The sequence below is a fragment of the Mustela erminea genome, chromosome X (genome assembly GCF_009829155.1).
Source record: "Mustela erminea isolate mMusErm1 chromosome X, mMusErm1.Pri, whole genome shotgun sequence".
In the NCBI taxonomy this organism is placed as follows: domain Eukaryota; kingdom Metazoa; phylum Chordata; class Mammalia; order Carnivora; family Mustelidae; genus Mustela; species Mustela erminea.
Window position 1 is genome coordinate 5,821,418 of NC_045635.1, and position 12,086 is coordinate 5,833,503.

At 40.7% G+C, this 12,086-nt stretch overlaps 1 protein-coding gene across 1 annotated transcript; it reads left to right on the plus strand.

Annotated features, from left to right (window-relative positions):
- The first annotated feature begins 715 nt into the window (after positions 1-715).
- LOC116582918 (keratin, type II cytoskeletal 8-like) lies at positions 716-2,476 on the plus strand. The gene has a single exon (XM_032330773.1). It carries the CDS (start codon positions 804-806, stop codon positions 2,271-2,273), a length of 1,470 nt encoding a protein of 489 aa, XP_032186664.1. The 5' UTR covers positions 716-803; the 3' UTR covers positions 2,274-2,476.
- Positions 2,477-12,086: the final 9,610 nt, after the last annotated feature.

The following is a 12,086-nucleotide window of genomic DNA, read 5'->3' on the forward strand; positions in this document are numbered from 1 at the left end:
CAGATGATTTTTAAAAAAGAATAGAAACCACAGTAAAAAAAAAAAAATAGGACACTATGTGAAAGTGTCTTGTCTACTATGTGAATAACATTATTTGAAAGTCAGTCAAGGTGATTTCTAGAGATGAGGTAATACAGTCACTGACAATCTACTAATGGAGAGGCTGCCAGATAATGTTTCTGAAATAAGGAAAAAATGACCCCGTGTTTGGACGCCGTGATACTCTCCACTGCACTGTACTACATACCTAAGATATTAATTACTCTCCCCTGTGCCGAGCTCTAGCACCAAGGGCTGTGCACTTTATAGGTCTTCATTTATATTCTGTGATATGAAAAGCTGCACTGAAGGTTATGGAAGCATCTAGAACATCTAACCCCTATTAGAGTTCCTGAAGCTTTCAAGAAGTCAGGCATGTTCATTTGTGCAAAGAGCAGGCCCAACTCTTTGTTCTGAAATAATATAGATGCAAAAGCTTGGTAAGTGAACAACACTGACCACATTTCTTATTTGTGTCAATAGAATTTATATTTTTTATAGCACACAAATAAAACACTATTCTTACAGTGCAATTTTCAGTTGGGTATGCCCCGTGTACAAGAAAGGATACTTGTAAATTACGTGAGATTGTTTAGATGCCTCAGCAAGACAAAATCAGAGCTAAGTCACTGCAGATATAGTAAAAGAATTAAAAATATTTGAACACTGGGTTCCTACCTAGAAGCAGCTTCTCGGCCCCTTGTGGAACCTCTGTCAGGTTCAGCCTACTCGCCTCTACTCCAGCCTCCACTCCGGCCTCCACCATGTCCGTCAGGGTGACCCAGAAGTCCTACAAGGTGTCCACCTCCGGCCCCCAGGCCTTCAGCAGCCGCTCCTACACCAGCGGGCCTGGCTCCCGCATCAGCTCGTCCGCCTTCTCCCGGGTGGGCAGCAGCTTCCGGGGGGGCCTGAACAGCAGCATGAGTGTGGTTGGGGGCTACGGCGGCAGGGCCGGGCGTATGGGGGGCATCACGGCCGTCTCAGTGAACCAGAGCCTGCTGAGCCCCCTTAAGCTGGAAGTGGATCCCAACATCCAAGCTGTGCGCACCCAGGAGAAGGAGCAGATCAAGACCCTCAACAACAAATTTGCCTCCTTCATCTACAAGGTGAGGCACCTGGAGCAGCAGAACAAAGTTCTGGAGACCAAGTGGAGTCTCCTACAGCAGCAGAAAACCGCGCGGAGCAACATAGACAACGTGTTCGAGAGCTACATCAGCAACCTCCGGTGGCAGCTGGACACCCTGGGCCAGGAGAAGCTGAAGCTGGAGGTGGAGCTTGGCAACATGCAGGGGCTGGTGGAGGACTTCAAGAATAAATATGAGGAGGAGATCAAAGAGCGTGCAGACATGGAGAATGAATTTGTCCTCATCAAGAAGGAAGTGGACGAAGCTTATATGAACAAGGTAGAACTCGAGTCCCGCCTGGAAGGGCTGACCGACGAGATCAACTTCTTAAGGCAGCTGTATGAAGAGGAGATCCGTGAGCTGCAGTCCCAGATCTCGGACACGTCTGTGGTCCTATGCATGGACAACAGCCGCTCCCTGGACCTGGATGGCATCATCTCCGAGGTCAAGGCCCAGTATGAGGACATAGCCAACCGTAGCCGGGCTGAGGCTGAGACCATGTACCAGATCAAGTACGAGGAGCTGCAGACATTGGCTGGGAAGCACGGGGATGACCTCCGTCGCACGAAGACGGAGATTTCTGAGATGAATCGGAGCATCAGCCGACTCCAGGCTGAGATCGAGGCCCTCAAAAACCAGAGGGCTGCCCTGGAGGCTGCCATTGCCGATGCTGAGCAGCGCGGGGAGCTGGCCATTAAGGATGCCAATGGCAAGGTGGCCGAGCTGGAGGCCGCCCTGCAGCGAGCCAAGCAGGACATGGCCCGGCAGCTGCGCGAGTACCAGGAGCTCATGAACGTCAAGTTGGCCCTGGACATTGAGATTGCCACCTACCGCAAGCTGCTGGAGGGTGAGGAGAGCCGGCTGGAGTCTGGGATGCAGAACATGAGTATCCATACTAAGACCACCAGCGGCTTCTCAGGTGGCCTGAGCTCGACCTATGGGGCCCTCCCAAGCCCTAGCCTCAACTATGGCCTGAGCTCCTTTCAGTCCAGCTTTGGCCCCTCCGGGTCCTTCAGCCCTGGCAGCTCCTCCAAGGCTGTGGTGGTGAAGAAGATTGAGACCCGTGACGGGAAGCTGGTGTCTGAGTCGTCTGATGTCCTGTCCAAGTGAACAACCACTGTGGTCCCACCCAGCCTCCCTGCTCTCATGGCTTCCATAGAGCCTTTGGGGGAAGGAGCTGTGCAGGGAAGCATTGGGAACAGGAGACTCACCTAAGACTCAATCAGCCCCAGTCCTCAGCCTGCCCCTGGGGGCGGTTCTGCTGCCCTGGGTACCCCTTTTTGTCCATGCCTCCAAGTAAGAGCCAATTTGAGTGTCTTGTCCCAAAAAAAAAAAAAAAAAAATTTGAACACTGAAGCATATTCCCTGAGAACTATGACTTAGTTAGCAATATATTCTTAGGTAAGCCATTAATAATTGAATAGCATTTTATCTAAGCAAGAGTAAGTTTTAACCGGATATACTAAATCTTCTAGAACTCAAACATAGTATTCCAAAAGCTACAGTCTCCCCTAGTCACTTAAAATGTAACCTGACTTTCTGAAAATAAACCCTAGACACTGGGAATGCCCAAGCTGGTCTCTCTCACCTATGAACCTTTCATCTTCTTCTCATTATAATTTTAAGTCAGCATTAAGAAGTTACAGAGAGGATGGCTTGTGGTTTAGGAGATATTACTGCTGCTATATTTACAAGTATAAATGTAAATTTCTGCTAGAAGGAGCCTCCTGATGGGATGAGTCATCCAAATTCCCATCAGACGCGCTTTCTGATAAAAGTGGGACAAGAATAGCAGGGAAGGTCCCCTGAGGATTCCGCTGCCGCTTCCAATGAAGTGTTCTTCCGTGCAAAGAAATGTTTCAGGCAAAACCAGCAGGGTTAGCTGGGCTTATTTTCCCGTTTAAAAGTGGTGGCGAAACAAGTGACTGAATTCACTGTATTCTAACCACAGAAATTAGCCAATCTCTAAAATCAGGTAAAACACAGGAAGTTAACATGGGGTGTGGATGATAAATGCTAGATGAAAATAAAACTGAACAATTTCTTCCAGATACATTTGCTACCCTGAAACTATCAAATCTGTACAAAATTCAAGTCTGCTCACCTGCCACTTCATAGGTCCTGTACACATTTTTTTAAGGAGGTTTCATGCCCACGGTGGAGCCCAATGCCAGGCCTGAACCCACAACCCCAAGATCAAGACCTGGGCTGAGATAAAGAGTCAGGCGCTCAACCAATGGAGCCACCCAAATGCCCCTAGTGTGCACACATTTTGAGAAAAGGACTCATGGGTGCCTGGGTGGCTTAGTGGGCTAAGCCTCTGCCTTTGGATCAGGTCATGATCCCAGAGTCCTGGGATTGAGCCCTACATCAGACTCTTTGTCCTATGGGGAGCCTGCTTCCTCCTCTTTCTCTCTCTGCCTGCCTGTGATCTCTGTCAAATAAATAAATAAATAAATAAATAAATAAATAAATAAATATCTTAGAAAAGAAAAGGACTCACAATCCAAATTATCAAGACATAAGGAAGTTCCTTCTCCACACTTCTACCTACCCCTTTTTATGAAAGGGCACAAGTACCCGGACTAGAAAAACTGTCCTGCCTCTGCCTTTTCCACCCCATCCTGGGCCAGAAAGAAAACACAGAACATCAACAGAAGGTTAAACTAATGGAGCTTCTCCAATCTTCTTCCAAGAACCCCCAACAGCAGCAAAACCAAATGAATATCCCTAGAGAACAGGAGGAAGAAGTCATAGCAATCTCATCAGTGTGAAATTTCTAGCAAAGGAATAGTATTTTTCATAAATTGTAACTTATCTCAATAAGTTAATGCAAATTTTGCCTTTTAAGTCATTACATAGCCATGTGAGTTTTAACACAGTAAGGATGGTTTAAGTTACTTATCATGCAAACTACAGATATAGGTCTACAGGGACATGAGCTGTTTATCCTATGGCTTTCAGATCCCTGGCACACCTCCTCACACCCTTGAGAATAATCTACATGTCAGACTGAGATATGAGGTTAATGGATTTTAAAGTCTGCTGGCTCACTGTGACAACGGATAGCACTGAAACTCACTTTTGCCAACTTAAGTACAGAACTGAAAAAAAAAAAAAACCCACATTTTGCTAGAAATAGTGAAGGGAGAGGAAGTGTATAAGCAAAGTAAGACAGAGGCTTCTTCTGTGATCATTAATTACATCCTTCACAAATCCTGCGCTGACATCACACCTTGTCTGTGTCCCACAGTACTCTATCTTCCTTTCACCTCGATAAACTCACAGAAGGCAGATACTGTGCCTTATCATTTCTCTGAATGCCTTTCTACCTTTAGCAAAACCGGTCATCAAGAATTTGTGATTAGTACAATCAAGGAATTGGTTATGACAAGGACACCTTCTGTTTATGCCAGTGTTCAGGACTTGAGCCAGCAAAGTATAGGACCTTTGATCAGAGCTACTCTTCTGCCCACCGGGAGAGTAAATTTCTCCACAAGCTTACAGAATTTCATATAATCTCTTTCAAAAGTCTCTGGGAAGAAGATGAATTTATGGAGAAAGAGAGGAAAATAGTAAAGTCAAACCTTTGCAGTGAGGTTTGACTATTTTGTTTAAAATAATGGGGGAAAAAAACAATGAGAACATGCAATATACCAGACCACTTTTTCAGTTCAGGGTCTTCCTGTTAAAGTCAACAATCAGTAAATTTTGCCCATTCATTATTGTGACTTAATATAACCCCCAGATCCCATGCAGGATAACTAAAGTTGACTTTGTTTAGGAATACTATCTGCTTACTTGATGACATTTTTAGGGAGACACATGCTTTCCACATTACTCCCTGGAAACAAGATACACTCATCTGAACAATGCTTAACTGGCATTTGTAGTGGTCACAGATTTCTGAGAGCTGAAATACATTCACTATTCAAAAAAATCTAGCCTATCTGCCTCTCACAAGACAAAAAAGTTGAGTCTACTCTCAGCAACAAGTATTTCTTAGGATTACAGCAGAGAACATGGGAGGCATCAAATGCTCTCAGTAAGCTTATATTTGACATTTTTACCATAAATGATTTAAGGCCATACATACACTGGAAATCCATACTGAATTTGGCTGACAAACATATTTTATTTCTCCTGAATACCATTTAAAAGAAAATAAAAACAAGCTGAGCCGAAACTCTAAAACTCACGAAAACTAAAATACCAATCCAGATAGCAGGAAGTCCTGAATATCATAATTTTGGGGATCACTGGGGCTTATATTCTTATCTGTCAATGACTGGATGGAGCTGAGTAGAAGATGCTGCCCCTGGAGAGCCGCAGGCTATCCAGGTAGCCACAGTCCCCACTACTCCCTATTGTCCTTCAGTACTGAAATGGATCTCAGTTCCCAATCATCATTGCATCAGAACTGTTGCTTTGAGAAAAGAAAAATATTTACCTGACCTCATGAGTCTGTTAAATATGAAGAAAAAATAAAAAACAAAAGAGTCATATACTTGTTTTCTTATATATTTCCTACGTAAATGGCCTACTTTAGTCACTTCTGTTAACTGCTGGGTCCCATTAAGCCAAAGACTTCAATGACTGTGTTGAGAAGATCATCTACCTAGTTCAGAGGAAAATGTTTGCAAAACACAAACTTTTATGTGTTCTTTGAGCTCAATCTCCACATAGACACAGCAGGGTCAAGAAATGGAGTGGGGGTAAATTGCAGCAGCTCAAGGCAGCTCTGCCATCCATTTCCAACAGTGCTAAGCAAATTCACAGACTCAAAAATACAAGCAGAGAATTATTTGGAGCATTCTGCATCTGTAAACAGACATGCAATCTCTTCAGTGTCCAAATGTGGCTACGTGCACAATCTCCACTCCCCTCATCATCAAACTGAATGGAAGCAAGATTCCAATAGGAAGCCACAAAGACAATGTATCTGCCCTCTGTCACCTAAAGCACTAGGGCACTTCCAGCTTCTGCCTAGAATATATAAAGCTGGACGGATTATTATCCTTATTCTAATAATACATTTTTTTAAAAAGCCAAGTCATCCACCAAATCATTAATTTTCTTGACCTCTCAGAGAGCTAAGGTCACAGGGCAATCAACAAGTCTAAAACCAAAGACAGAAAGAAACTTCCCAAGAGAGAGAGCATTGGTTCAATTATAGGAAAGCACAGGAAAAGGACAGTTCTCCTATAGGAAGAGGTAAGAATTATCCAGCCAGAAGTTTAAATGAACTACTAAAAGCCAGATGTGGGCTAGCATAAGAGTAGGGAAGTCCTAAGACACAAGGGGGTTTGCAACCCCCACAGGCTCTTTTCATGACACCCACTGTGTTCTCATTAGGAAGTGAGGGAGCAGGAGAAAAGATGGGAGAAAATCAAGGTAAGCTTGGCATAGAGCTGTAGCCACCACTGGGAGAAGAGCCCTACAGTCAAGAGAAAAAGCAGTCAACATAATCAGACTATCAGACAAGGAATAACTACAAATATACAAAACATGCTATGTAACACATGGAAAAGATAGGAAAGAAATGTAGAATTCTGGCACAGATATGGAAACTCTCAGGAAGTGTCACATGAAAATGTTAGAATTCTTTAAAGCATGGTAACAAAGACGAGTGATGCCTTCAACTGGCTCATCAGTGCACTCGGACAGCAAAAGCAAGAATTAGTGAACTGGAATACAGGTCCAGAGAAATTACCCAAACCGAAACACTAAGAGAAAGAGGACTGAATAAAAACAAACCAGAGCAGAGCATCTGAGCTGTGAGACAATATCAAACACTCTAACAGGGATGAGTGGATTCCCATAACAAGAGAGACAAAACACAGAAAGATAGCTATTTGAAGAGACAGTTGCTAACAGTGATCAAAAAATAAAGATATCAAACCACAGTTTAGTAAATTTTCCAAGCAGGTTAACCAGACACACACACACACACACACACACGCACACCTAAACACAATATAATCGAACTACAAAATGTCAAAGATAAAGAGAAAATCTTAAAGGCAGCCAGATCTGGGGGTGTGGAAGATATATTATGCAATTACACAGAGGAATGAAGAAGAGAGTTATGGCAGATTTCTCATCAGACACTATAAAAACCAGAAGATGGTAGAGCGGCAACTTTATTTTCTTTATTTAAATTCAATTAGCCAATGTATAGTACAAAATTAGTTTTTGATGTATTGTTCAACGATTGATTAGTTGTGTTAACACACAGTGCTCATCACATCATGTGCCTTCCTTACTGTCCATCACCGAGTTACCCCATCCCCCCACCCGCCACAACCCCTCAGTCTGTTTCCCAGAGTCAAGAGTCTCATATGGTTTGTCTCTTATCATCTTATCATCTTTAAAGTACTAAGTAAGAAAAGAAAAATTGCAACAAGATACATGATAGCATGTATTACCATTAGCATATGAACATCTCCTAGGAGAGAAAATCAGTCCCAAAATAATCTCTAAAAAACCTGCAGCAATTCAATCCCCATCATACAAAAAAAAAAATTAAAGTTCCTACAATGCACCTGTATGATTAAAGACTGGAGAAAATATCTATTAAGACTGGCTGCCTCTCCGTCTACTTGTGATTTCTCTCTGTCAAATTAATAAATAAAATCTTTAAAAAAAAAAAAAAAAAAAAGATGACAGAGAAATAAGAACTCTTTCAGACAAACACAAACCAAGAACATTCATTACCAGCAGACTGGAGATAAAACTAATATTAAAGAAAGTTCTTCACATAAACAGAGCAGCACAATAACAAATAGAAACTTGGTTCTAAACAAAGAAAGATTTTCAGGAAAAGATGTTAAAAGTAAGTATAAGACACTTGTTCTTGTTTTAATTGCTTTAAAAGACTATATAATTTCTAAAGCAAAAATAGGAGCACTATATTGTGTGTTTATAACATATGTAAAATAAAATGTATTCTATAAGCAGAGGGGAGAAAAGGAGTATACCGCTGTAAGGTCTTTATAACAGTTGAAGTATTATATCTGTATGCAGACTGTAACTATTAAAGAAATATATTATTGACCTTAGATGAGCAAAAAAAAAAAAAATTAAGGTATTAATAGTAAGACAATGGCAGAGATAAAATTGTATCACAGAAAATAATTTATCAAGATCAGGAAGATAATTGATATACTATAAATTAAGAAGAAATGGAGCCTTCTTAAATGCAAAAGAAAAAAATTTTTTAAACATAAAGAAGCAGAGAAACCAAAGTTCAAGTCTAGGCTCTAAGCATTTCCAGTAATAGTCATCAATAGAATGCAAAGACTAAGCAAGTATCTTTTAAAAATTAGGTTAAACAATCAGAACAAACACTAATTACACAGACATGATTGAAGAGGTGGAAGCGTGAGTCGTGACACAGAGTAACTCCTGTGTGGAGAACAAGCTACCTAATCAAGGACTTCACATTATCCATCTAGCAGCTTAAGCTATTGATTCAAATTCAGTTTCACACTGAATTACTCATTCCTGGCCTGCATTTTTAACACTTTATTCTCTTTAACCTTTAATTGCTGATACAAAAGGGAAAGTTCCTCTAGAAAAACTTAATAAAAGCAATTTCATCTCGTTTCATTTTAGTCTCTCGAACCTGGGTCAAATAGATCAGTACAAAACTAAAAGGTCAACTTCGCTCATTAGCATGATATGAACATCTCCCAGGAGAGAAAAATCAGTCCTAAAATAATCCCTAGAAAAACCTGCAGTAACTCAATCCACATTACATTTTAAAAAAAAAATCAGAGTTATGACCATGTACCTGTATGTTTATAGACCAAGATTTAGTCATAACTCCACTTGTAAAGAAGTATGTGCTCTTACCATCTTTCTCTACCTCTTGATTCTCCCAGTGAATGGTTACTAGTTACTGTATGTAACATAATCATGCTTGGGATCGGAAGACTCCTTGATCTCTAAAGATATTTATATATCTAGATATGTAATTCTGATCCTAAATTAAGTATTATAAAATTACTTCCATTACAGTCACAATAAACTGAAACAGCAATGTAGTGTGTCACAATAAAGTTAGTATAAGAACAAAAGAATCATTAAATTTCCAAAAGTGTATTTCAATGTGTCTATTTAAAACATAGTTATAAAAAGGCCAACTTCAAGTATTTGCTACTTTGATTTTTTTTTTCAAGTAAGACCTTTCTGAAAGTCAGCATGTCACAGAAATGGCATTCCATTTCAAGACTTCCAAATTTTCTGTTGACCCATCCATCAGCAAATACTTATGTTATGAGTGTGTCCACACAAACATTTTAGGTTGAGAAGACTTCATAGAGATGACAAGATGTGGAATGTACCCCGTATCACATTACCCCCCTTGTTTGATCATTATTGAGGTTGAATGATGTGTGAAACTGCCAACCAGACTTGCTTTGCCCTACAAAAATGGGAGTTTTATAAGATTCAACTGAATAGCCTTATGACCTGGACAAATGCCATAACATCTTATTTCTTTCTTCTCTAAAACTAAACTGTTGACTTATTTGAGCATCTCTGAGATTTCTTAAAAAAAAAAAAAATACATGTACATAGGGGACACCTGGGGGGCATCTGACTCGGTTTCAGCATGGGTCATGGGCATCTGACTCGGTTTCAGCATGGGTCATGGTCTTGGGATCGTGGGATCAAGCCCTGCATCAGGCTTTCAGCATGGAGTCGGCTTGGGACTCTCTGTCCCTCTGCCCCCGCACCAAAGCTCTCTCTCCCTCTCACATATGTGTGTGTGTGTGTGTGTGTGTGTGTGTGTGTGTGTGTGTACACATATATATAATCCTGAAAAAAATCACGGAAGGTAAAGACATCAAACCAAGAAGCTGACAGTCTAATCTGGGGAGATAAAATACCTATAATGAAAACACTAAATATCACCGATCTGGCCAGAGAATAAAATGCCCTAATCTGATTTTTTAGAATATTTCTTATAGAATTTGTGGTCAGATAAAGGAGACAAGAAGAATCTTGGAATTTACCTTGTCTTAATGAGGCAACTTCTGTTACGGTAAATGAGGTCACATGACAATCATCGCTATTTCAGTCATCTACTTTGGGAAGTACCAAGGATCATTTTTCAAAGCTGGGGCTGTCTGGATAGCACATGCCAGTGTAAACAGTTGAGACTGTTGGTAGCACTTACATAACCAAGAATTATAAGCGCTGGCTATGAATCTGCTGTTTTCTTGATACACCCAAGACCACAAAATAACACTATTCCTGTTTAGGCAGCTAAACAACCCATTTTCTTGATAAACCCTAAAGTACAGAATACACTTATACAGGACTTATCTCTGTAGAAAGACCACTTCCAAAAACTAATAATATTTATCTTACAGGATCACTTTGTCACTCCACCCCTCTCCTGTCTGTCATTTTCCTTTTCTTACCACCAACCCAAGTGTCTGTGACATCTATAGTTTCTACTAATTGGGAATTCTTGCCACGAGCTCCCGGGGTCACAAAAAGAGTCCAACCATTTCTACCTGCCAACTTTTTATCTACTGAAAAGACACGCAACAGAATTTCCTCACCAAGGTAAAAAAGTAGATAAATGATCTGCTAATGGGCTCACCTCTGGGGGTAGGGAATAAGGAACACAATTTCATTGATGCTTAACAGAAGAATGAGTACAAGTAATATATGCTGCTCAAGTCCACAGGTGAGAGCTATTTAAATATACACACCTTCTTCCTTTCCTACCCTTATTGTTTCCCAGCATTATTTAAGGAAGCTTAATCACTAATAAAATTCTACAAAAATACATTTTCCAGGGCACCTGGGTGGCTCAGTGGGTTAAAGCCTCTGCCTTCGGCCTAGGTCATGATCTCAGGGTCCTAGGATCGAGCCCCGCATCGGGATCTCTGCTTAGCAGGGAGCCTGCTTCCCTTCCTCTCTCTGCCTGCCTCTCTGCCTAGTTGTGATCTCTGTCTGTTAAATAAATAAATAAAATCTTAAAAAAAAAAAAAGAATATATTTGCCTAAGATATCTGTCCTTAGCAATATATAAGCTCACCCAATTAACTCCATTGTCTTCCACAAATATGACACTTTCATATGTAAGCCATGACATGAAAAACTGGAACATTCTCAAGTATTCTCAGGGTGGCAACTTATATTACCTATGGAATAATTTACTTTTAAAACAGTTCAATAAAAGATGGAGCAATGTATGTGCTCAAGTGTCTTGAGCTTATGCACACACATTGCACAAACTTTAATCCACAAACTACAGATAGTTACTTAGCATAAGCAGGAAGTCACACTTCAGATGCAGCTTTCGGACATTTCAAATATTGTCAAAAAGGAAGCACGAGACACATTAACTGAAGACATGAGTGTTCTTCAATATATGTATTTAGGTACCAGAAGATATAAAAATTAGCAAGTAGGCCAGGAGAACTGCTTCAGAGAAGGGCTCAAGATGTGAATCTCCAAAATCCTCTGTCACTTGACATTCCGGAGAGACCTACAGGAATGTGCCTCTGCTATCCAACAGTCTGGTTCTGCCTCCAAAGTATCAGTGTGTAACAATGATAAGCCATTATAATGCAGGAAGCACAGACATCCAGTCATTTAGGAAAGTACAGATGGAAACACTAACAGATTACATTACATTATTGGGTGAAATCAGATGGTAGAAGAAAAAGAAGGGGAAGGAAGAAAAACTTGCAATTTTTTCATTAAAGTAGAAAAAAAAACAGTAAATGATGTTTAAAGAAACAAAGGATTAAATGTATTCTGTAAAAGGTAAGCAGTAAAACAAAAACATACAGTCTCTAAGATGGCAGTGTGTACCAAAAGCAAAGTCCACATGGTGAACGATTTTTTAAAAGGCTATTAAAATAGAAAACACTGGGGCGCCTGGGTGGCTCAGTGGGT

Coding starts and splice junctions, on each gene's coding strand:
- LOC116582918 (XM_032330773.1), top strand. CDS start 804: ATGTCCGTCAGGGTGACCCAGAAGTCCTACAAGGTGTCCACCTCCGGC.